Source organism: Schistocerca gregaria, chromosome 4, assembly GCF_023897955.1.
Source record: "Schistocerca gregaria isolate iqSchGreg1 chromosome 4, iqSchGreg1.2, whole genome shotgun sequence".
Classification (NCBI taxonomy): domain Eukaryota; kingdom Metazoa; phylum Arthropoda; class Insecta; order Orthoptera; family Acrididae; genus Schistocerca; species Schistocerca gregaria.
The window spans coordinates 42,670,342-42,697,983 of NC_064923.1; the positions used below are offsets into that span (position 1 = coordinate 42,670,342).

Sequence of the window (27,642 nt, forward strand, 5' to 3'; positions counted from 1 at the left end):
AGTCAACATTAATGGTTTTATTGAGTCGAGTTAATTATAGGAATTTAGATATTTCACACGAGGTCAGTAGGACGTGAACGTAATGTGCGTCATTTGAATAACGTGATAAAATTCTGCTTATGTTCAAGATACCCTTATTTAGCCCATAGTAGAATTTTTATAAACTTCTTAAGATAATTCCGGTATGACCCGGCGTTCCAAGCTCTTTGTGTCTCGATGAAACTAATAGAATATTAATTTATATACAGACTTTTCAAGGTCCTTCAAATCTGACAGCTATTAAGACAAGCGAATACAGCCTTTCTTCTAATAACATGATTTTGCGTGTTTAATAAATGGGTCACTAAAGTTTTATGTTTGTAACATCACTCTTGTGTTGCTGTGATCTATTAGTGTCTGATGGTCATTTGTTGTTCTGCTTTGGGTAGGATGGAATAAGTCGAACTGGCATGTAATTATTTCGAAAATAGGAATCCATGGCGACGTCTCCATCGCCTTTAAATTCTGAGTTCACAATAAATTCTGGTAAAACTTTAAGTTCATGTCTGAATCATGCTTATAGGATATATGTGGACATCTACAAATCTCTATAAGAACAAACTTGAATCGCCACGTAAAGAAAACTATTTCAGTCATATATTCTTCACGTGTGCCGTAAAATATGAAAATCGAAATTATTTCTGAGATGATGACGGTTATAGAGTTATTGTGAACACAAGCAGTTATAACATGATAACCTCTTCATACGCTGTAGGACAACTGTTCATTTACGCAAGTAGCTTTCCATGGACAATCTTTACATTCGTATCATTATTTCAAGCTAGAATGTTTGTAATACGAAATATTTTTTATTTAGCATCTGCAGTAGACAGAAAAATTAGCGAGACTTTTCCTTTCATGGTTGAAAAACTTTCCATAATTTCTTTTCACCCTTACTGGGCAGAAAAAATACGTTTGAGCTTTTCTCTGACACTGAAGAAATGTTATTTGTAACCTTTGCTTAAATCCGAAATTTTACAAAAAATAAAAAATAAAATTAAATAAAAATTGAAGCTGAAATAATGAAATTCTTTATTTCCTTCGGCAGATTCATCACAGAATTACATACAGTTTCACTTTCTATGTCACGTGATTGCAAGTATCAAAATAAATATCAGCATAAAATGATAACTGTGAAACCAATGAGAGGATACCAGAGTATCGGCAGTAGAGAGGACACAAGACAACAAACTGGATGCGTGTCACACGCGTGGCTGCCACTGCGCTCTGTGTTGCAGCCACAGGGCGCGGCTGCTCTTTTCAGCTTCGCTGGTACCGCAATCGACGAATGCAGGCGGCCGGGTGCTATACTGCAGTCAGAAGCGTAGATACAGGTATCCTTGTTGGCAGCGCTGAAAGGTCGAGCACGGAAGACATGACGGGAAGCAGAATAGATGGAATGCGTCTCTCAAAGACTCGTCGGTGATGTCTGCCGAAGAGTGGACAAAGTCGTCGCCGAAGGATGTACCATCTATGATGGACTGTCACTGCAGCTGCAAGAAGAAAAAAATTATTTGACAACTGTTCTGTTCACATTGGTCAGTTGAAGTTAATACTACTGGTGTTCACAAAACCCGTTATCAATACTACAGCTGGAACATGCGCTTCATAGAACGTGTAGACGATACTTCGGAGTTCTGCAATGTCCCCCGCCTCACCCAAGCTGTAACGTCCAAGATTAGTATGGTATGATGTACACGAGGGTAAAATGAATCTCACCTGGTATCCGTAGAAGAAAATGAAGATAAGAAAGAAGAAAGGTTAAAGGACCTCTCGAATATAGAAATGATATAAAATATATATCACCATTCTGGAACTATAAATGGCGTTCCCCGAGAAGATTCCGGCTATTTTGGATGGCAAAGGTGACTTTAAACTACTTTGTTTTTCAGTCTTAGGAGAGATTCCTTTATTTATGGCCAGCAACGTTTTATTGACAAATCTACCAGTTAATTCGGTTATGTGGCGTTACGTAGTTGCAGTCGTAACGTTTGTCTTTTTGTTGCAGGCACTCGTTGAAGAAAGTAGTGGGACACTTCTAGTTTGCGTTACTTAAAACCGTTCTGCAGTGCAGACACTAACAAGTATTCACAGATGCTTTGTCACACACAAAAGCCTACTGAAACCACAAGAAGACCAACTCTTTCTGCTCAGAATCGGTACTCGTTATAGACAATAAAATTTCACGCCGTCACTATTGTGTCCTGTCTGAGTAATAGATATTGAAATCACGCATTAACGCAGCAGATAGCATTCATTAGTTACGACGTAATGATTTACACTTTTGGGTGCTCCTATGGATGAGATCTTAAAAGGACAGAATCACAATTTTAGAAGTTATCAAACGAGAATGTTTCGATCACTTATGCACTTTTTGTCATCAAAAATCTTCCAAACAGATTAACAATATTTTAATTCACTAGTAAGCACTAGTTGAAAAATTTGTAACAATTTCTCTTACTTAAAGCTGATGGCAGTTACACAGAGAAAAATACTTTGGATCTTTTGAGGTGTTGCTCTGGACTCGAGAAAGCGTCGAAATGAGTGAACCCGACCTGGAAAATGCAGTCGACAAGACGATGCACAGCCTCGCAATTACATTTTTGCGAGTCATCTGCGAAGAAAAATAAAAAAAATGCAAATTCATCAGGATTGAAACCTCCCTGGCTGTGCCCCTGATAGCATTTGGTGACCTTCGAAGGCTGATCCTCAGAGTAGACCCGAACACGACTCAGTGACCAGTTTCTCAGAAAAAATGCATTCGCCTACATTCGGGATAATGCTAAATAGCACAACACGAAATAACTGACCAACAGCACTGATGTAAGGCGCTCTTCTCCTACAGTGGCAGGTGGAGCCTCCAGACGGAAGTCTCTAGCTAACTGCACGAGCAAGTGACCTGACAAGTACAGAAGTATAAATAAAGAACTATCGAACAATTTTAAACTGCCCCTCCGTGCGAAGGCCACTATAAGGCTATCATTGAATAGTTGGAGAGTCAGAATTGTGCAAAATGGTAAAAAATCACATTTTCCGTTTTTAAGCATATAAATTAAGTCTGAAATTTCTGCTTAAAAGGGTGCAAATTTTTAAATAAACTATATTCCCAAACATTTTCATCATTTTCAAAAACAGATGTGCTCTGACAAAAGTTACGTAACTTGGGATGTGTTCGTATTCAAACTTGTACATTCGTGAAAACAGGAGACACAGAAGGCTAAATAACTTAACTCTGTTGTAACAAATACTTTGATCTCTCGGTTGGTACCGTTGTCTTAGCAATCATCTGTGTTTACAATCCAGTTTTTATCTGTGATTTAGTGGTTTCAGTCTCGATGTTAAAAACACGAGAGGTTGCTTGTCAGATAAAATTGTAAATTAGCTTCAGCAGTACTACGGTATAGCAATAGGATGTAACGTAAATGACTTGAAGGTGGTGAGACAAACCGTTATGGGCAACAACTTACACGAGTCATTGATGTATGACAGTACCCTTTTGGCTTCTCCAGGCATTTCTCAGTCGTGGTGCAACGTCAGAAAAGCTGAAGCTACTGGAGGATCACATCACAGTAAAAACTGTATCACAGTGGCTGTTACAGCACCAATCAAACCAACAAATACAGACCTCGGACATCCTAATATTTTTAGAAAGTGTCTTCACGGCTTTACCCAGAATCAAAACAGGTCGTTCAACAATCTGATTAGGACTCTTACAACAGTGAATGTATTTGATGGACGAATATTTTGAGACTCGTGTCAGTAATGCTGTTATTTCGTTTAATGATGGCTACCTGTATAAAGCACTGAGAGACTATCGCCGACTGAGAGGCCCGAAGTCATTGAATGGCTCAAAGAAAATGGTAATGAAACAGGAAATCATGGCTGAGCTTGGTGTGGCGCCCGGAAGAGGTGGGCGACCTGTCCGGGTGTCAGGTGCTGGCCAGGTTGCTGCTGCTGTGACTGCCCACGCAGCTGGCGCCAGTGTCGCGAGAACTGCACATCCCACCGTCTACAGTACGGAAAATCCTGCGGTATGTTTTACACCTAGTACCCGTGCAAGATCGAGACTGTGCAGCAATTGAAACCTCATGATCCGCAACAACAGAGAGCTTATGATCCGTAGAAACGTCCTGCATATGCTGTTCGGTTTCTGGCGTGGATCCAAGTAGGTGACATGTGGCCGGGCAATATTCTGTGAAGTGACGAGGTACATTTTATACTGGGGCACAGTAAATACAGAGAACTGCCGAATTTGGGCAACTGTTAAACCGCATGTTGGGCACGAAAAGCCAATGCACTCGCCGTATAAGACCGTGTGGCGTGGATTCACAAGCATCTCCATTCTCGGCCCGTTCCTTTTTTGAAGAGAATGCAGTCAGGCGGGCTGTCAGGTGCACTGGGGCGTCTGTCTGCAGGTCGGCGAGGCCTCCTCGTACAGCACGTAGTTCCTAATCTGCACGACCACTCTTCTCGTGCAGGATGGGGCAGCACTTCATGTCGCTCGCCCAGTGAGAGGTCCGCTAAACGCAGCGTTCCACGTACGTGTTAACTGCAGAGGTTTTACAGATCGTGGCCTGCAATTTCACATGAAATGAATCCATGTGACTTGCGTCTAGGGGGGATATCTCACAGAACACGTTTGCCAGAGACGTGTTCGGTTTCTACCTGATCTGAACGCCAACATGCAGGAAGACGTCGCCACCGGAACTGCTGTGAACAGCTGTTGATCGCGTTGTGTAGTGGGCGCAGCACGTGGTCGGCGTCTCCCGTGCGCATTCTGAGCAAACCGTGGGAGCACAGGTTAATAGTAAAGTCAACAATCTGGCTGACCGTTTCTGCTACGTCCTGTTCTAATTCTATTACACGTGGAATCATTTCTATAGGTCTTTCTTGTGTTCACAGCGTCGTATTTGCACTTAATTGGAGCTAATTCCTTTTCTTCTTTTTTTTTTAGGCGTAATTAGCTTCCGCTTTAACGCATCTAGCAAGTTTTGCTGCCTTACGATAATTACAGCCAAAGTGGCCGCCTGTGATGTTTAATACAATAACGCAAGTACTAAATTTCCTTTAATTTACGTCTATGGTCACAATCTTTTCTGTTTAACAGATTACCGGTTTCGGTCTTTAATTACCATCATCACATCTGTCTCAGATCTGAGACAGATCTGATGATGGTTATTAAAGACCGAAACCGGTAATCTGTTTAACAGAAAATATTATGACCACAGACGTATATTAAAGGAAACTTATTACAAATACGGGTCACTGTGTTTTTTCGCGACGATGTCGCAGCTTGTGAAGCAAGTACTAAAGTCAGCAACTGCGTACGCTCTTGTGTGAGCCTAACTCACAGCGTGCATATCGTCCAGGCTACATTCACCCAGCATTTCAGAGTGTGAATACTAAGCGACTCTCAATAAAAGTTAGATATAATTCCAAAACTTCACGAAACTTTTTCTTATTGACACCCCACAAAACAAAGGAAGGAAAAAAGTTTACACTTTCGTTGTTCATCCTGTAAAATTTCAGCATCAAATGTGACGTTTTAATATATTATAACCCCACTCGCGACACACTCTTCAGACAGCATTCAGATACACCACTGAATGTATCTGCACAATTATGTCCTGTATGAGACATAGTTAAGGAGATATGACGTCATATAAAAGTTACAGTTTTTTCATTGTCATTAGTCTACGTGTGGGTAATCCGTAACTAATAATACCAACATGCGGCTTTAGTTATAATGGTTTTACATGCTTGACGTCAAATATTTAATAACTGTAAAGCAATCAGACGTTTGAAGTTGTTCGGCACACGGGAGGTCGATTATTGAAGTAATTGTGCGTGCAGTCACAGAAATCGTTACAGCGAGCACATGAGATACGCTCAGTGAAACTAAGGAGCAAGTAGCCTTTACAAACGGATACACACACCAGACGGTTTGCAAGCCGTGAATGAAATAGGATCGTGCAACAAGTGTCAATTACAGCTTTGCGCGGGATTCATAGGATTTAAGGAAACATTTGATACAATTTCAACGTTAGAACTTCCATTAGACTCAATCACGACTGAAAAACCTAGAAATTGAAACAGGAATCAGTACATGTCACAAAATGTTTTTCTAGCAGCATTTTTTCAAATGTTTAGACTGCGGAAGAGGAGGAATGTGTATCAATGAAACATAACCCAACTGCCTACATTTTTCTAGCGACATTATAATGTTTACCTATAGTGCGGATGGACCATAACTGAAAGAAATTAATAGCGAAAGGTATGAAGAAGGCCTGACAACAAGAGTAAAATAATATATAATCAACAAGTCGAAAGAAAATTTACGCAAACTTACTCTCAAGTAACAAAATTAGTAAATGTGGTTTTGTATTTAGCAAAGCTGAAGACAAAGAAACAAAGAGAAGAGAGAGACAATATTTTTAGTACTTCAGGAAGAGTTGTCAGCGCTAAGATTTCCACACGACTCAATAAAAACCTTTAAAACCAGCGCGAACTGTCAGTTCTGAGTTACGGTGACAAGACATGTAGGAGACTGCGCGCGTCCCGGCTGCTGTTGGCAACTATTCGGTTAAACAGAAAACAAACAAACGGGTGAGAGGTCGAATTAGAGCGGGAGACATGATTTCGAACAAAATAAAAATCAAATGTATGTAGACAGGGCATATAGAGGATGGTAAGTAGTCAAAGAAGTCATCTGTTTGGTTCATGTATGTAAGAAAAAAATTCAGGCAGAGTCGTCATTAAAAGCGAATTGATAACATTTAACGCGTCACGGAGAATATGGATCAGAACAGTCGAAACCTATAAGCGTGAAGGAGTCTGGGAAAGCCCTCTGTGCAGCGGTGAATATCAAAACGTTGATGACGATAATGACTATTCTTCTGTTCAACAGATCTCAACCGTTACTGAAAACAGCATTTAAGTTTACTTATTCTGTATTTCCTTAGTAACTCCAAAACTGAAAACGTTAAGAGTATGAACACTGTACCAAAGGTTCTTGATCCTTGCTTGAAATAAAAACGCTGAAAACTTATTTCATTGTTTTGAATAGGTTATGAAATATTTTTAGTAGTGTCAACTTTATGTGAAACGTCCTGTATGAAAGTATTACATCAGTTACATCAACAGCCGCTGATTACTTACGTGTATGAGTCCGGATTGTAAATTCCACCATGCGCACACCTGTACAAGTTGGGGTACAAGTTTTCGTCCTCGTCAGCGACGCAGATGTAGTATATGTTCGCGTTACCCGGGAACACGTTGGTCTCCCCCAGTTCGGTGCATTCGATCGGAAGGTTAGTGCACACATCGTCCGTCAGCTTTTTGCTGGAACAGAATATATGCTCCAATCAAACAATGAAGGTAAGAAGTGATGTTGTGAACCAGTGCCGAGTAGTGAAATGGAAAAGTTGACGAGACTTTCTTAGTAATCCTTCGTTATTCTTCGGTTTGTCTCGCCAAAAGGGTCGCTCAACCATTTCAGTTTTGCAACTGTCACAATTACAGTCTTCACACTGCATAAGTTCAGTATATTAGTATATTACGTTCCAAATCCGTAACTTCGACTTCTCGATTGACGTTTTTTCGGTGTTTCAATCCAGTGACTGATTTTAGAATCTCCTGAACGAATCAAGAATTGTAGAAATATCCACAAGCGGTCTCCAGCACTTCATACTGTTATTGTCGAAACATGAGACTGTGTTTTCTACAGCGTTTGTAAAATCTGCGAGTTGTACATATTTCAGTACTTCATAGTATATTAAAGCTGTTTCTGGAATATCGTTAATTCTTCAGTTACTGAGTAAAGTGTTATATATTTGTAAAACTAGTTGCATGACCTTCCGACGGTTAAGCCACACTTCGTCAATCGTAAGCCATCGTGTGCCTTAAAACAGGAGGTCCCTTTAACGTGAAGCACGTGACATTTGAAAATGAACTGATTTTCTTTAACATCTTAACGATTTTCTCCTCTTAATCTGACTTCACTTACTGATTATTGCTATATACGCTGCCCAACAGAATTAAAGGATGGATTTTTCATAACCCCTTAATTGAACTTTGGCTCATAATTTGACTACAAACTTCCCCATTAATGGTGCAGATGCATAGCGTGTTTCTCGTAAGGACTGGTTATGTCCAGAGTGTCATAAATGAACTCTCAGGAGTCATGAATCAATTAGCATAACTATAGATTTGCCACTGAATATATATCTGCCCCTAAATGTATGCAACCTGTATAAAAAGTCCTCGTGCCGCCATTACCCTACTAGTGAGGCAGTGACTGAATGTCAATACAGCCTGCATATCTGCTGTTTTGTTTGCTCATTGGTACCATCCACTCAACGTCTAGACGTGCGTTGCACATTGTTATTCGTGACCTTACATAGTTTAGTTCCGAAACAGCATCAAGGTAAAGTTTCGTTAAGAGCAATATTTGGTACCTCCATTGGACTCAGAGGATCTTTATGTCTTACCTGCACAACGTTGTATTGGGATTGTAGGCGTACCCACTCTCACACTTTGCCCGTACAGACTCTTCTCCAACTACAGGGCAGATGTGATAGGCGGTGCAGTCGTATGGGTCAGGAAACATGCCCAGGGCGTTGCACTGAATGGTCGAGGTCACCGTCTCGCAGGACGACGTGCCATTGACACAAGCTCCCTGTTGCTGGTTGCATTTCAGAGGCTCCTCGCATTCCTCCAGAACGATAGGATCGAGAGTACCTCCCATGCAAAGCAGCACCTGCGGATTAAAATTTAACGTCTTGAATTTCTGCCATCCGCTGTAGCAGAAGAACTTTCTAAAGCTGTGTTTCCACTCAACGTAGTTTCCAACCACCTTACGCTTAGAAATACGATTTAGTTTCCAGACACACAATTAAGATAGCTTGGAACTTTCCCAGGTACACCAATACCTCTTACACGACGTATGAGGGCGCTGCAAACACTGTGTCTCAGGCTGCGCGGGAGGCAGAAAGGGCGGTGTTGAGAGGTGTGCTTTCATCGCTGCGTACGTCACGGTTTGTTTTTCGGACTGGGACAGACGGCGTACCTCATTTTAGATTCGAAAAAGTTGTGAAACGTCTCCACAGTTCAAAACGAGTAAGCGTGATATATCACTGATACTCTCAACAATGCGTGCAGCATCTGTGAAAACTTTGTTTTCGATATCGTCATCGGTCGCTTTTGTTAATTTTTGCATGTCACTTATATCATTCCTTTACCCGCACCGCCATCGCTAGGTGTATAATGGGTGCCCTGCTCCATCAGTATTTTCTTTTCCGTATAATAGCTAGCTTCGAATATGACGAAGAGATTAAAAAGTTGAGGTAAAACAAATTATTCTGATCGCTAAGGGAGACGAAATGTTAATTGTTTACAGGGACTGGAATTCAATGACAGTAATGGGAAGAAATGGAAAAATAGTAGGAGAACACGGACTGACGGACAGGAATAAGAGAGGAAAAATTTAATGATTTATAACACTTGGTTTCAGAAACACGAATGAAGATTGTGTAGGTATGAGACATCTGTAGATGACAAAGGTTACGTAAACGTATAACAGAGATTTAGAAACCAAGTTTAAACTGAAAAACAACTGCAGCATCAATTGTAGGCTCTGAGCGTATTTCACGGTTAAAAATCATGGAGTAAAACCGGAAAATTGTAAACAGATATGAAATTAGGGAAAAGAATACAACAGAAGACGAATGGGTAAGTTTGCAACATAAAGTAGTGAAGGCAGTAGAGGATAAAACAGAGAAATGTATAAACAAGAGTAGAAATTCTTGCCCAGCACAACAGGTAAAGAATTTTATCGACATCAGGGAAAATTTTAAAAATTCAGCAAATTAAGCTGGCAAAAAGCAATATTGTTGTTGTTGTTGTTGTGGTCTTCAGCCCTGAGACTGGTGTGATGCAGCTCTCCATGCTACTCTATCCTGTGCAAGCTTCTTCATCTCCCAGTACCTACTGCAGCCTACATCCTCCTGAATCTCTTGGTCTCCCTCTACGATTTATACCCTCCACGCTGCCCTCCAATACTAAATTGGTGATCCCTTGATGCCTCAGAACATGTCCTACCAACCGATCCCTTCTTCTAGTCAAGTTGTGCCACAAACTTCTCTTCTCCCCAAACCTATTCAACACCTCCTCATTAGTTATGTGATCTACCCATCTAATCTTCAGCATTCTTCTGTAGCACCACATTTCAAAAGCTTCTATTCTCTTCTTGTCTAAACTATTTACCGTCCATGTTTCACTTCCATACATGGCTACACTCCATACAAATACTTTCAGAAACGACTTCCTGACACTTAAATCTATACTCGATGTTAACAAATTTCTCTTCTTCAGGAACGCTTTCCTTCCCATTGCCAGTCTACATGTTATACCCTCTCTACTTCGACCAACATCAGTTATTTTGCTCCCCCAATACCAAACCTCCTTTACTACTTTAAGTGTCTCATTTCCTAATCTAATACCCGCAACATCACCCGACTTAATTCGACTACATTCCATTATCCTCGTTTTGCTTTTTTTTTATGTTCATCTTTTATCCTCCCTTCAAGACACTGCCCATTCCGTTCAACTGCTCTTGCAAGTCCTTTGCTGTCTCTGACAGAATCACAATGTCATCGGCGAACCTCAAAGTTTTTATTTCTTCTCCATGGATTTTAATACCTACTTCGAATTTTTCTTTTGTTTCCTTCACTGCTTGCTCAATATAAAGATTGAATAACATCGGGGAGAGGCTACAACCCTGTCTCACTCCCTTCCCAACCGCTGCTTCCCTTTCATGCCCCTCAACTCATAACTGCCATTTGGTTTCTACACAAATTGTAAATAGCCTTTCGCTCTCTGTATTTTACCCCTGCCACCTTTACAGTTTAAAAGAGATTATTCTATTGTCAAAAGCTTTCTCTAAGTCTAGAAATGCTAGGAACGTAGGTCTGCTTTTCCATAGTCTTTCTTCTAAGGTGAGTCGTAAGTTCAGTATTGCGTCATGTGTTCTAGTATTTCTACGGAATCTAAACTGATCTTCCCCAAGGTCGGCTTCTACTAGTTTTTCTATTCGTCTGTAAAGAATTTGCGTTAGTATTTTGCAGCTGTGACTTCTTAAACTGATAGTTCGGTAATTTTCACATCTGTCAACGCCTGCTTTCTTTAGGATTGGAATTGTTATATTCTTCTTGAAGTATGAGGGTATTTCGCCTGTCTCATACATCTTGCTCACCAGATGGTAGAGTTTTGTCAGGACTGGCTCTCCCAAGGCCGTCAATAGCTCTAATGGAATGTTGTCTACTCTCGGGGCCTTGTTTCGACTCAGGTCTTTCAGTGTTCTGTCAAACTCTTCACGCACTATCATATCTCCCATTTCATCTTCATATACATCCAAGAAATATTGAATTTAATTGATGAAAGGAGAAAATATAAAAATACAATAAATGAAGCAGGCAAAAAGGAATACAAACGTCTCAAAAATGAGGTCGATAGGACTTGCAAAATGGCTAAGCAGGGATGGCTAGAGGATAAATGTAAGGATGTAGAGGCTTATCTCACTAGAGATAAGATAGTTACTGCCTACAGGAAAATTAAAGAGACCTTTGGAGAAAAGAGAGCCACTTGTATGAATATGAAGAGCTGAGATGGAAACCTAGTTCTAAGCAAAGAAGGGAAAGCAGAAAGGTGGAAGGAGTATATAGAGGGTCTATACAAGGGCGATGTACTTGAAGACAAAAAGCAATAAAGACTACAAAAATGAGAGTGAAAGAAAATGCAAACCGGCTAAGCAGAAATGGGTACAGGAAAACTGCAAATCTGTAGAACCGTACACGACTAAGAGAAAGATAGGTGCTACCTGCACGATGATTAATAAGACCTCTGGAGCGGTGAAAAGCACCTGTATGAATGTTTACCGATCAAACGGCAAGCCAGTGCTAAATAATGCAGCAAAAGTTGAAGGAACGAAGGAATATCTACAAAGGCTATGCAAGGGAAACGAAGTTGAACGCAATATTGTAGAAGGAGGAGATGAAGAGGCTCTGAAACAAGACCTCTGGATTAGACGACATCATCTCAGAATTTAATAGTTCCATGTGTGAGCCAGCTATCAGAAAACTATTTCACCTATTAAGTAATATATATAAACAGGGAAAATATCCTTCGACTTCAAAAAGAATTTAATTATTCCTGTTGCTCAGGAGGTTAGTGCCGATAGACATGAGTACTACGGAACCATCTTATTAATAAGTCGTGGCAGCTAAAGACTCATACAAATTATGTACAGGAAAGTAGAAAAAGCTGATAGAAGCCAACCTTGCGAAATATCACTTTGATTTCCAGAGAAATACAGAAACACGGGGAGAATACTGGCTTTACGACTTACTTTAGAAGACAACTAGAGAAAGCGTTGGGCAGAGATGAGCTACAATTTTCATTTGAACTCTGAAGTTAGAAGGAATAAAATACTGGGAGCGAGAAGCTACCTACAATTTGTTCAGAAACGGGACTATAGTTACAAGAGTCGAAGGACAGGAAGGTGGTGCAGCAGATGAGAAAGGGGTGAGACACGATTGTAGCCCAGCACACAGTTATTCAACTTGGATACTGAGCAAGGAGTAAAAGAAACGAAGGAGACATTTGGAAAATTGATTAGATTTCAGGCAGAAGAAATTAAAACTTTAAGGTTTACGGATGACATTGTAATTCCGGCAGAGTTGACTAAGGACTTGGACGATCAGCCGAATAGGATGGATGGTCTTCAAAATATGTTATACGAAAAGTATTATCACAATTGAAAGAAGGTAAAACAAATGTAGCCGAAATCAGTCAGGAAATGCTAAGTGAATTTAAGGAATGAGACAGCAAAAGTAGCAAAATTACTGACGTTGGCCGAGGTAGGGAGGATACGAACAGCAGGTGTGGTGGCGCTGTGCCACGTGGTGGGCGGCTGCGCCAGGTTTCTCGGTTGAGGATACGCGGTGCAAACAGCCACAGATCCCACAGATTCGCGACTGGCCTTAAATCCGGGGAGTTTGGCAGCCAGGGCAGTACGGCAGACTCACTCCGGTGCTCTTCGAAGCACGCACGTAAACTGCGAGCCTCGTAACACGTTGTACTGCCCTGATCGCAGATGTGCCACTGTGGCCAGCAAAAAACTAATTGCACGTAGACGTGGACACGGTCGCTAAGAATAGATGCATACTCGCGTTGACCCATTGGACCCTCCACAATGGCGACATCACATAAGGAATACCCTCCCGCCTCGACTCTTCAGACGTCTACGCTAACAGTTTGAAAACGTAGCCTTTTCGGAAGTTCTTGGCCCGAAAGTCAATGATCATGTCCTTTTGTATGCCGGATAGATCGCTCTGTTTCCGCATTACAACAACTGCAGTGTTTTTCGCGTCCGCTCCTCCCCCCCCCTTCCCTCCCTCCCTCTCTCTCTCCACTCACATACCCTCCACTGCTAGCGGTACCATCTGCCGTCTGAGACTGGTTATCGCACGTCGACGTCTGACATAAGCGGTGGACACATTACTGTGACTGAACTGTTTAAAAGCAAGTTTCGACCTAGGCTATAGTGCACACATGTCGTAGCATTATGAAAGCAAAATGTCATCGACATCAAGGTCCTATTTGCGCTACAAAGAAAAGAGTTCTTCTTGCCCAAACGAGGTCGAAGTCTCCTGGTAGTTAGTTAATTAGTTAGTCAGCTACTTTTTCCTTAGACCGTATTCACGATAAAGGTTACAAGGCAATTTATAATTTTTCTCAAAAAGTAACTGTTTCTTTCCACACAAGACTTTCTCTGTGATTTTGAAGGAGAAATACAAGAAATCCACATGCGAAAACAGTTCTATTACGTGCCAATCATCTCATTTCCATGGGTAGATTGCCAAGCATGTTAATACCTGCATATTTCACCCCTTTCTGTGTCAAAATTAGATTCATTGGAGGGTGATGCAAAGTGTTTTCCCTCTTGTGTTGTATTTATCAACGTCTCTGTTGCTTCGAACTAAGAAGGATTGTACAGTAGTTAAACAGTCGCAGCTGCTCAAAGGCATGTCCCTAACATTTACGTGAGAGAACCCCACAAATTAGTCTCTTTCTTATGCAATGTATACTTTTTGAGTCAGTGTTTACTCCAGTATGATTAAACTAGTTTCGCCGATGACATTGTAATTCTGTCAGAGACAGCAAAGAACCTGGAAGGACAGCTGAACGAAATGGCTAGTGTCGTGAAAGGTGGGTATAAGATGTACATCAACAAAAGCAAAACGAGGCTAATGGGATTTAGTCGAATTAAATCGGGTGATGCTGCGGGAATTAGATTAGGAAATGAGACACTTAAAGTAGTAAAGGAGTTTTGCTATTTGGGGAGCAAATTAACTGATGATGGTCGAAGTAGAGAGGATATAAAATGTAGACTGGCAATGGCAAGGAAAGCGTTTCTGAAAAAGAGAAATTTGTTAACATCGAGTATAGATTTAAGTGTCAGGAAGTCGTTTCTGAAAGTATTTGTATGGAGTGTAGCCATGTATGGATGCGAAACTTGGACGATAAATAGTTTAGGCAAGAAGAGAATAGAAGCTTTCGAAATATGGTACTACAGAAGAATGCTGAAGATTAGATGGGTAGATCACGTAACTAATGAGGAGTTATTGAATAGAATTGGAGAGACGAGAAATTTGTGGCACAAATTGACTAGAAGAAGGGATCCGTTGGTAGGGCATATTCTGAGGCATCAAGGGATCACCAATATAGTATTGGAGGGCGGCGTGGAGGGTATAAATCGTAGAGGGAGACCAAAAGATGAATACACTAAACAAATTGCGAAGGATGTAGGTTGCAGTAGGTACTGGGAGATGAAGAAGCTTGCACAGGATAGAGTAGCTTGGAGAGCTGCATCAAATCAGTCTCTGGACTGAAGACCACAACAACAACAATTATTAAACTTTCGCCACTTCAGAGGGTCCCATGAAAAACAACCTATCGTAAGACAATGAAACTTTGTGGTAACATTTGTACGGACATGTGGAAGAAAAATAACGAATAAACCATTGAAAGAAACATATTTTAATTTCCACATGAGAAGGTAACATTTGATAATCGTGTACCACGTTTACGTTCCAGGTCACTCAGTGGGGCGACTGTCTTCATGAACGACAGCCTGGAACCGCACTAGAGGTTGCTCTAAAGCTCCCCAAAACAACGATGAATGTTCAGTTGTCCTGACACAACACGTGCAATGCTTGAAGATTGCGCATTGCGTCCAGCATTCTCAACTGTGGCAACAGTAACTTCTTCAACAATTTGTGGCGCCATCGGCCGTCGGCCAAACCCAGAAACAATTTCGAAATCGCCAGTGAATTCCAACTTCGAAACTACGTGCTTCAGTTTCAGTGTGGAAAGAGGACCTCTCCGTGCAGCAGCACTATTGCTGTTGTTTTGACGAGTAAAGTCCTGCCCCACCTTGCCCGCACCCACGAAAACTGACTGCAGCCGTGACGCACGCTTCTGCTCGCCGACGCTCCAGTACCGCCGCCTAACGGCCAGTCGCGGCACTAACGCTACCAACAATGGAAACCCTGCAGCGCCAGTCTGAATGAACATCATTGCTATCAAGCCGGCTTCCCATACGGCATACGACGTCAGCAACATTCACTGACATGAAACAAGGTACATGTAAGACACACTTATCGCAACAGCAGGCGTGAACACGAATCGCCATGCCATAAGAGCTTAGCGGCGTGTGGTAGCCTGGACACAGAAAATGGGGCTACAGCAAACCGCTGACCAGGTATCGAGACAGTGCCGTCACTATCATTATGTGCAATAGTGCAGAACGAATACCTTCTTACAAGAGACTATACTGATTTTGCATGTATACATGGTGCCGTCCTCTGCAGGAATATTGCTGCACTGTGTGGAATCCTTACCAGGTAGGATTGACGGAGGACATCGAAAAAGTGCAAATAAGGGCAGCCCGTTTCGTGTTATCGCTCAATACGGGTGACAGTGTCACTGATATGATACAGGAGGTGGGATGGCAATCACTGAAACAAAGGCGGTTTTCTTTGCAGGGTCCAGACGGCAACAAGCACTTTTGGAAAGACACAAAATGGAAACAAAAATTTGGACAGTTTCATTTTGTTCAATTATGCAAAAGAAAAAAAGAAAAAAATGCTTTTGTGTCTTGTAGAAGCAGTTTCTCAGTTCAGTAGGGGATGTTTGAAGACTGAAGAAAGCAGGAGTCTTTCATCAGCCGCCCAGAAGAACATCGGCTTAACTGAAGGCCAACGATGGGTCAGGCAGTCCACAAGATGATGCCCAGAGAGGGAAGAAGGCTTCCCTGATGTTGAAAGTAAAACAATAAGATCCCTTAAAGGAGGAAGAAGAGAAACCGTACTATGCTAGTGAATTTTAATGGGTATGTGTCTCTAACTGGGATTCATTTTTTAATAAAATTTTAAAATTCATTTTCCCATAAGTTTGTTTTTCTAAGTTCAATGTCACCTTTTTATGCCAAATATTAAACAGTCTCAATGAAATTTTTGCAGGAAGCAGTGCTAAGGTTTTTCCATACTTTTATGCATTAATATTATCGAAAATATTGTTTGTCTATTTTATTAGCACGTTTATGTGCCGATAATTACAGAAAGTTTAAATTTCAAAAGTAAAAAATCTGAAAATCAATAAGTAACATTTCTCATAAAATGAATGGACAGAACTGTTGAGCAATGTCTTGCGAACATATCTAAAAAATCTGGAATGTGAAAATTGAGATCTTAATGCCTGAGGTGGTTTCCAAAAATTTCATTAAAATCATATTAAAAATTTAAAACGCATAAACCAATGAAGCCCTGGACTTGTAAGCTTGGGTATTACTATATCATTATATGTCAGAAATCATTTTAAATTTCGGTTGAAATAGGAAAAATAGGAGAAACGTTAATTTTTGGTTGTAACCTCCCCTTAAGTTTCCGTCAGTATAGCAACTGAACAACTCGAATTTTCTACACAGTTTGTTACGTCTTGTCGATGTTGAATTGGGATATTTTTTACTGTGGTACTGAGCTGTTAATAAAATACTCTCGGGCTTGCAGCCGCGTCAGGTGGTTACAATCCGCCGAGCTTTCGCTTGAGCCCAGTTCGGCGATTGTCACGTGGCAGGTAACCGCCGCGATGCTGGCTGTGACGTCACGGGCGCTCTCCCCCCCTCCAACTGTGACAATGTTTTCGCCCCGCATCCGTCGCGCCCTCCTCAACCTAGTGATAGCCTGGGTCTGTGCCGAGTTGGGAACCGCCGTCCTCGTTGAAGGAAATTTCAGATATTTTTACTTTGGCGGCTTCTTTTATGACGCTATCCCAAAATCCCTTCGTCCTCGTAATGACAGATGTTTCGTCGACCAGCATTCGGTGTCAACTTTGTAAAGCGTGTTCAGCCACGGCTGACTTATCAGGACAAACATAGGCGTAAGCACCTCTCGTGTTGCGTCCAGCGTGGCTGCACAGTGCGTACTGTTTAGCCGACGTAGCTTCAGCCAAACTGAGATGGTACTCTCTATACTCCGTGCATTCGAAGCCCTACACCGTCCTTCACAGGGCTCATACCTCTCGTACTATTGCTGGCGTCCTGAACACCGATGAGATGTTGTCGCTCTCTTCACGAGCCGGCTAATCTCTCTAGACAGTGTGCTGCAGTAAGGCAAAAACGCGGCTTTCTTGTTTCCTTCTTCGGTGGCTTTTCTCCCGCGCGTCTCACCAGAAATAGCCTGTGATACCTGGTGGTGATTGTAGCCCTTTTCCAGGAAGACTTTTCGGAATTGCCTTATTTCTATTGGCAGAGGTTCAGCGTCCGAGGCGACCTTAGCGCGGTGTTCAGAACACCACCCTGTTTTGCCGACTGGTGGTTGCCGAGAACGTGCAGATAGCGATGCGGGAGTGTAGGTTTGCTGTACACACCGCGGCTGTGGTGCCCGTCGGTTTTCAGGTACTGGGACGGTGCGCAGTGCACCGCCTGTCTCCACTTGTGCAGTGAACCTAATGTGGTCGTGAATACCGTTCGGGTGTTCTAAGAATTCTGCCAGTATTTCACGTCCGTAGGGCCAGATGATAAAAGTGTCGTCGAGGTAACGATAAAAGCAACTAGGCTTCCCCGGAGCTGTGTCCAAAGTGGTGCCTTCATATTTCTCCACAGAAACGTTGGCTACGGACGGAGCTGACGGACTGCCATCGCCGCACCGTCCAGCTGGTCCAAATACTGGCTGCCGCACGGGAAACGCGACGACGTCGCAGTGAGTGTTCATCGGAGGTGAGGGCATCATCTGGAGTGCCCAGGGAAGAGTGGTAGAGCCACTGTTGTTTTCTATATACATAAATCTTTTGGACAGGGTGGATAGAGATGTGCGGCTGTTTGCTGATGGCGCTGTGGTGTACGGGAAGGTGTCGTCGTTGAGTGACTGTAGGAGGATAGAAGGTGACTTGGACAGGATTTGTGATCGGTGTAAAGAATGGCAGCTAACTATAAATATAGATAAATGTATACTAATGCAGATGAATAGGAAAAAGAATCCCGTAATGTTTGAATACTCCATTAGTAGTGTAGCGCTTGACACAGTCGCGTGGATTAAATATTTGGGCGTAACATTGCAGAGCATTATGAAAGGGGACAAGCATTTAACCGCAGTTGTGGGGAAGGCGGATAGTCGTCTTCGGTTCATCGGTAGAATTTTGGGAAGATGTGGTTCACCTGTAAAGGAGACCGCTTATAAAACACTAATTCGTACCTGACTGAGTTGTGTTTTTCAGAGTTTAAACCGGCCAATTTGTGCAAAACCAGTCAGTAACTTTCACAAACACAAAATCTCATAAAATTATACCACAATAGTGGGTTACGGCTCGGGAGTCTGGGCACACAGTCTCACGAGGGTTGTGTCTGCTATGACAGTGAGAAGCGTACAGAGAAATATGGTACTCAGATCTGTGGGGGCCTATACAACATCTCCAGGGGGAGCCCTATTAGTCAAATGGGGCTCTGCCCCCTGGACATTAAAATTAGAGAGCAGGCTGCGTGGTTCTCGGTCAAGAAAGGGCACATCACGAAGACAGAAGAGATATTAGGCACTGGGGCTGGGTATAGGGGTGAGATACGGCAAAGGGGCGAGCAATTGTGGCAAGAACTATGGGAGGCGGATGAAACAGGGCGTAGAACATTTGAATTTCTTCCAAGCGTTAGGGAACGACTGAAAATAAGATACTTTGAACCCACTCGAGGACTGATCCATTTTCTCACTGGACATGGGCCATACCCGATATATTTATGTCCTTTCGGGAAAAGGGCAACACCCGCGAGTGAATGTGGTGAATCGGAGGGAACCCTCGACCAATGCCGTTGCTTCCACATTATGTGACCAATTACCTGACCGTGACACATACCATCTACTCAGACAAGAACACACTTTTCAAACTCTCAATAAACTAGCAGACGAGGTATCACGGAAAGTGTTAAAGGAGTACCTGAGGGACATAAATTAACGTAAAAATTGAGACATACTAAATACTGAACACACGCCCTACTGCTATACCGCCTACCCGTCGATAGACCGACTTTCTCGCAGTCTGGAATCGGCCACGTACAGGACTAGGGGCAGTGGGGAACAATATCACCAATACTAGGCAAAGCACCGGAGTTGAGTTAGGTTAGAACTAGTTAGTAGGACTTAGATTAGGAAATTAGCTATTAGGAACCTTCAGCGAATACCATGTTAGCCTGGCCAGTGTCAGGGGCACGCCCATCGGGATTAGCTCGAGGCAATAAAGTAGGTTTATAGATTTCCGACACAACTGTGACGCTTCAGGCAGTAGAGTTTTAGTTACGAGATTATACATTAAATACTGATAATAATAATACTAGAAATTTAGCTGTCCATTGTCGTTAGTTATAGCTGTAGCTCACAAATTAATTAAGCTTATAATTAGCTGCATTTGATGTTTTGAACAAATCAGGACCCACTAATCATATAAGGAAGTGGGTTATGTTGTATAATAATTATTATTATTATTGAAATAAATTTTAAAATAACACGTATTTTAGTGTTTCGTCTGTGGACGGACATGCAGAGCGAGGCTCACCTTGGTGCAGTTATCGGCGCAGACGGTCTGTCCCGCGCCGAAGCTGTCGCATTCGCTGTAGTCGCCCTGCTGAGCGGGCAGCAGCCAGCGGGACAGCAGCGGCAGGGTGGGCGGGGGCGGCTGGGGGCGCGGGGGCGCTCCTGCGGAGGCGGCGTCGGCGTCGGCGGCAGCCAGCGCCTGGGCAGGCGGCGAGCTCGACACCCACACACTCATACTGCCTACATCGCTAAAGTCTGGAACGGTCGCACTGACACGTGCTCTACCGTCCCAACTGCAAACAACTGAGGGTTACCGACAATCTGATTTTCAGTATTTCTTATAACTATCGACGGAACTCGAAAATTTAAAACGCTGTCACAATCCACTCATCAAGAGATTCGTGCTGTTTCGAAGGTTTAACACTGTGTCAAGTACATGGTCGTTATATATAATTAAAGTGCAGCTACTCACACAGATCCAATGTGGGCTGTAATTACCTCATGGCAGCAATACACAAAATTAGTTCCAATTTTGGCCACCAGGTGCAAATCAGTAGCTGTGATGCACGAAAGACCTATAGAAACGTTTCCGTATGTAATGGATGAGTAAAGGGACGTGGGCAGAAAAAGCAGAACAAGTGAAGAGCTAAGAATGTTGATTTTATTATTAACGGCTGTTAAGACAATTCGTACAGTATGAGTACCTTAGAAATCGACGAGATGCTGCATCCACAAACGACCTGATCGAGAGCTGCTCGCACCAGTTCCGAGGGCAACGTCTTCCTCTATACTGGCCTTCAGCCAGTATAGAGGAGGAGTAGATGTACAGGTGGTGAGTGAACGTGCGCCCGATAAATGCCTGCTGTTAGATGTCCTCTCGGTCAAAACTCACGCGGATTCACATCATGTGATCTTGCAGGTCATGCCTCTGTAAAACCTCTGCAGGTAACACGTTTGTTTAACGTGTCATTAAGCAGATCTTTCATTCGGCGAGCGACGTGAAGTGTCGGCCCGTCTTGCAGGAAACTACTGGTTTGCAAAGCAGGATTCACGTACTGTGCCAGGAACTCTCGAAAATGTGAAAATGTCACGGTATACCTGACGGGCCCTCTAGGTGTATTCTCTTCAAAGAAGAACGGACCGAGAATAAAGGAGCTTGTGAAGCGACAGCACACAGTCACATACGCCGAATACAATGGCTCTTCGTGTCCAACAGTACCCCAAAATCGGCATTCTATGTATTCACTGCGCTCCAGTATACAATGTGCCTCGTCACTCCATAGATTATTGCCTGGCAGCATTTCATCAACTTTCATCCGCATCAGAAGCCGGAAGAGTAAATGCAAACAGTTGCTGCAGATCACGTGGTTTCAGCTGCTGCACCGTCAGGATACTGTACGGGTACCACTGTAAACCGCATAACTTTCCCTACTGTTGACTGCAGGTTGGACAATTATTGTGACCTGCACGAGCCCTGACACTGCCTAGCACACGTGTTGCATGGTCATTTACAGCAACAGCTACCCCACATCGGGTTCGAATCTCATTATCGTCTTGTTTAAAGCATTTAATGACGTCGTAACCGCGCTCAGGGCTTTCAGTCGGCGATAATTTCTCAATGCAGCACCGTAATTGCTGCCGTTCACATAAAACAGTTCCACTACGAGCGCACCATCTGTCATCTGTACAGCCGTACTGTTCACTCGGGTTATGGCTCGTCAGATGAGAGCGTGGATGTCATACATACAGTTTGCAGCGCCAGATTTACACCTGTTGACCGAACTGGAACTCATTCCTTTCCAGCGTAAATTAAGTACATCATTCGCCTATCCACTGATGTCCTGCGCCAACTAGATGTGAGTGAAAACATGCGGTTTCTACGCTCTGTCGCAACAACTCGTTTACCAGGTGCCGACTGAGATCATCTGGACCGGCGCGGCGACTTGGCACAGCTCGTGGTGGCGCGACTGTTCGTGTCTGCACGCTGCCCGTGGGAGCACACGGAATCCTCGACTTGCGAGGCGTCTGTAGCATTCGAGGAAGAGCCAGCGCCGCCGTGCTGGAGAACCGTGCGGGCGGAGGTGCGGCATCCGCGTCCATGTCGAGCCCTACTGTAAGTGGACCCGAACGAGCAGCAGGAAGCGGAGAGCAGCGTGTCGTGTGGTGTTTCACGTCTAGCGAGAAAACGGTAGTTTTCCGGGCACGAGTTCCTACGCTAGACTTAACCATCTTGGTCCTCACTACGAGTCCTCACATTCCGTAAAGGGAATTTATTTACATCCTGTACGTCTTGCGGCGGTGTAACTCACCCATAGTGTCCACGCTATATTCATACAGTACTTGAGAATAAAAGCACTTGACGACATCCATCAAACTTAACACATAATTTCAAACTTTCTCGAATGTTTTCCTTGCCGTCACCACCTGCATGATAATGAAAGGAGGAAAGTTTATCGCTTGCTACATTTTCACTGTTCATACAATAGAACTTGACCATCACGCATAACGTTTTAATTTATTACTGCTGAATGCCGTCAAATAGTAAACGTCGCGCAAAATTCAAATTGCTCCTGGCTTTATAAAGACTAACAGGGAGAGTGCTTCGATGAGAGTACCATTAACACACGTTCTTTAATTCTGAATCACTTTACTACGTCTGCCTTGACAGGAATGATCAAACACACACGGTTTTTCATCGAAGTTGATCGAAGAAAGAACAGTCGTTTACAATTCAAATGGAATGTGTTTTCTGGAATCGCTTCTGAAAAATCCGCGTGGCTGCAAGACAGTAACTTTCATTAAATGTGCATGGTGTTTCAAGAATGCGTGTATCGGTTTTTTCTACGACAAATATCACGCTGAATTTTAGCACATGAAACGATAGCGATCAAGACGATTCTGTAACAATTCCTTATGAAACGGAACACACATTTGAAGAAAGTTTTCTGTAGTGTTTGATTTATTAATGAAATTACTACCTATACTATGCTAAAATCATTTACTTCCGGCACATCCAACGTTACAGGTGTAGTGTATACCGACAATGAACAGTAGAAATAAATATGAAAATACAGAAATATATGCTTTCTGAAATACGACTGTGTACGTATTACATGTTAATACACATTGTTTTAAGGAAATTTTCGGGCTTTTGCGCGAGAACATCTCATTTATGTGTGTCTTGTGAGTCCTCTTCAAACAGCGATTCTTCACAAATGCGGAGTTTTACAGATAAATAGCCTCCATGGGCCGTAGAAACACATATCCCGTATTTTGATGTCATTTTTATTCGGTTTTAACTGTTGGACACAGATTAATTGCAACATGTGTACAAAATGTATAGAACTTAGTTATAATAGCACATTTGCCTGTAGCCACTTGAAGGGGAGACCAAACGACAAACATGTGCATTGGTCCTATGAACACGAAAACACAAATCTCAACAGGCTACACTTGAGAACTAAATACGTGGACAGACAGAATAAAAAACAAATCTAACTAGATAAGAATATGAAAATTGGTTAACTCACCTTGGTCAACAAAAATGAAATTATAGTTTTGTTTATAGTAAGAATATTCTATGTCTTGCACGATTTCATTGACAGCAGTAAGCCAACTAACATCCCTTCCGTTCAGGTTGCTGTCAAAAAACTGAAGCTGCTGCTGACACGTTGGAAACGCTGCAACTGCTTCAATAGTCACATGGACCTTACGTACGTACTTTTCAAGTCGCATTGATCTCTTCCACAGTTCAGCTAGTAATTACGGTGTCTTTCGTACGTCTGACTGAACAGACAATTCATGGAAAAAATGTTGCGTAGAAATGTTACGGAAAGGTCTCAGATTTTCCATTTTAACAGACTATTTACTTCTCACTTGATACTCATTTAAGACAATAAGGAGAAGGAATCTCCGATAAAAATTAAGAGAGATTAGTTGTTCGGAATCTACGTTGTATGGAACCAACTACGATAAACCTGAATAATTCTGAAAGATCATATAAGACACCTGATTTACTCCATCTGATCTTGTGATGTTTCATTAAAATTTTATCTTTAAGACTGTGAGTTCCATATTTTTTATGTGCGAATATCTAAGTCATCGTGCAACTGAATGAGTGGTCGGTTGCTGTATGCTAAAAGAGTTTCCAGTTAACCTTCTTCCAACACAGCCAAAACTCACATGTTATAAGAGGTTCTTGTAACACGATAAAAGATCAAGTTCGATTTAAGGCATTACCATTAAGCTATTAGTTATCAACATATTTTATTAGTTTACAAAAATCCGCTTCTCGGGGCTACTTGACCAATATAAGACGTAGCGAAGGAATCAAAAAGTCCTGTTGTGTACAGATCGTTAAGTTTTGAACCTTCAAGAACGGAATAGTACAAGACTGCGAGTCGTCCCTAGTGACTTCAGAATCACACAAAACAAACGATAGTCTTTCTTACCAGGAAAAATGTGAAGATGACAAGACGAGCCATTTTATCTCGGCTTGCTAACGAGTCTTGCAGTCGGCCCTTATATATGTGCAGCACGCGTATCGGAGAATAATCGCGCGATCTAGTTATCAGCAGGTTCAGTGTGAGCCCCTCACTGTACTTGATAACGATCTTCTTCCGGTCGAAGACACTTTCACAAAATTTTAAGCTGTTTGGCGGTTCTTTAGCCCCCCAGTCGTAATGAATGCTTGCTTAACGATATTGTTGATGAATGCATGAATAGATCAATCAAGGTCGTTTACCTGCACCCATTACTTAGCTGTCTTTTGAGGCCAAAAGAAGGCACATACCCACTTCTCTCTTCTTTTACATTCGTCTCTTTCGCCGAAATACGCTGATAAGCCCCACAATTACATTTACGTAGCTAGTTCGCCAGCAACCATATTTATGTACAATCAGTATTTAAATGTGCTGGAAGCGATTAAGGTCCCGGAATATCTCCACAAGTATCAGGAGGTACCTCTGTGTTACGCTTCTCCGAACTGTTGAAGGGCACATAGTGAAGTATTTAGCCATCACGAATACCCGTTGCGATTCTCAGGAGATTCAGTTGAATTAATATTGTGCAAGCATAGGGCAGTCTTTAATCTTAGCACTGAGGCTGTTCTCGGTCACATCCCATGGACCGCACGGGGAGTGAACATCATCTCAGGGTGTGGACTCGCAAACAGATCGTTCAAGAGTAGCCAGTTTTTGGTGTTAGGAGACTCTCTGAAAACATTCGCTGCACGAGAAACGCGCTGACAGCTTATGGTTTTCGTACGCTAATGACTGCAAAGTGTTTAATACGAAATAAGTTACATAACTCGCGAGAGGAGACTACCCGCACCTTTTCGGTCCACTTTCGAAACTTTTGAGGATGTACAGGTCTTTCCTCGCAGTTCAACGTTCTTATCACGGGTACTGACAGCAATCTTATTTTTCAGGGCTCTGTGGGTGACATGCTGCACGGAACTACTGCGGTACCCTCGAGTCCAATTGCTCCATATTTCCATAGACAATTTGCTTTTCATCACAGAATCAAACTAGCAGCTCGCGAACTTGATCGTATAAAAAGTATTTCTCTTCCACGAAGTGTGCCCACCTTCTCGCCTGAAAGCAGCTGAACTCGTATGCAATGCAGGTCGGTGTCAGGATCGCAAGAGTGTCGCGCAAACCTGTCCGATCTCCCCACGCAGCTGTGACTGACTCCTGCGGCGTTGCAACGTGTGGACACACTTGTTGAAGGCGATTGACAGGTCACCATTAAACCCTTCGCTGCAGAACTGGGCGTCTCTGTTGGTAGTGCTGTCATACTCGTTCACCAGTTGGGGTACTCAAGGTGTGTTCTTGGGGTACTCAATACTGTGTTCCCGCTGGGTTACTCGCCACCAAACAGAAGACATTACAGAGCAACTAACGACTATCTGTGAGGAACTACTTGCGCGTTATGAGGCCTACTGTGACAGTTTTGTGTCGAGTATCATCACAGGCGATGAAACATGACTTCATCACTTTGAACATGAAACAAAACGGCAGTACATGCAGTGGGACCACACCCTCCTATGTAGAAAGGGTTCAAAACCCTACCCTCCGCCAGTACATACATTGCGACGGACTCTGAAGAAATTACTCTCTTTGATGTCGTCCCTAATGGTGCAAGATCAAGTCTAACGCGCATTGTACTACCCTCAGGAAACGGAAGAAACGACTTCAGCGTGATTGTCGCCACAACAATGCAAAGGAACTCTTCCTTATCGATTAGGACGTAAGGCCTCACACAGGTCTACTAGCCTAGGGCCGAGAGGAGATCACAAAACTTCACTGGACTCTTCTTTCTCTTCCCCTCAGAGCTCAGATCTCGCAACTTCAAACTTCCATCTGCTTTGCCCAATGAAGGCCGCGCTCGCCAATAATAGAAAAGGTTTTGATGCAATAAGATGTTGGCTCCGACGTCGACCAACAGAGTGTTATCATACGTACACAAAGGCACTCTCTTGTAAGCTGGCATAAGTTTGTGATTGCACGTATATGACACCGACACTATTTCTTTTTTGTGGAGATAAATACTGTTTCCTGTAGTATTGAAAAGAGTCTTTGAAGACGACTTCAAAGACGTAACATGTGTGGAGATTTATCAAGTAGTACCTTAGTGTACCTTAGTGTATCAATCACAAGCGCACAATCATATCCACATGTTTCGTATGTCTATAATAATGACTGTCATACCGAATTCTCAAAATTTTGACTATTAGTATCGATACATGCTGTAAAGCGATCCCGGACAGGTAATAGTGCACGTTGAATTTCATACAGGCTTATCACAGCACATTCCCATGTTGTATTGCATTTTATGTCTTCGTGGTTCATCTGTTTTGCCTCGAATACTTTTTATTTTAGCTCCATACAGTCATGGGCGGTAGGTGTAACAAACATTTTCGTCAGTTTGTGTTTGACGAATGACCGGCGCAATACTCTCGAAATGTTGCGTCAGAAAGATCTGTAATTACCTGTGAGGCATGGGCAGGCCATTCGTCATGTTGATACCATATGGATTGCCTTTTGTCGAATCAGGTGTGTTCCAGTAACTGTGTCATTATGTCTGATATGGAGGGTGGATACTGGTCGCTATTCAGAGTCCCATCAATAAAACAGGAAACAGTTGACAGAACAAGGTCGTTGTTTAACCGCTCATCCGAGCCACACTGAATACCAACTGATTTGCCGTGCATGCTGCGAAGATTGAATTGTTCATGCTTTGTGAACGATGCTTCATTCGTGAAGAAAGTCTTGGACGGTAACGCCGCATCACTTTGCAGTTTTCGAAGACACCATTCGGAAAGTGTCAGTGATTTTGGAAGTGAATGCCATGAATCTGCTGACGGAAGGAAATGTGCAAAGGGTGAAATACGTTTGAACCCTCTTTTGGCTGATCCCGCTCCCACATTGAAATTTTTTGTGGTAAGGACTATGCGACCAAGCTGCTCTGA

The 27,642-nt window shown here is 42.7% G+C and overlaps 1 protein-coding gene across 1 annotated transcript; it reads right to left on the minus strand.

Annotated features, from left to right (window-relative positions):
• Positions 1 to 1,047: 1,047 nt before the first annotated feature.
• On the minus strand, positions 1,048 to 24,696 carry LOC126266857 (uncharacterized). The gene is made up of 5 exons (XM_049971472.1): positions 24,623 to 24,696; positions 20,194 to 20,370; positions 8,529 to 8,797; positions 7,198 to 7,380; positions 1,048 to 1,532 (listed from the first exon to the last, which is right to left on the minus strand). Exons 1-5 carry the CDS (start codon positions 24,653 to 24,655, stop codon positions 1,511 to 1,513), a joined length of 684 nt encoding a protein of 227 aa, XP_049827429.1. The 5' UTR covers positions 24,656 to 24,696; the 3' UTR covers positions 1,048 to 1,510.
• Between the last annotated feature and the right edge of the window lie 2,946 nt (positions 24,697 to 27,642).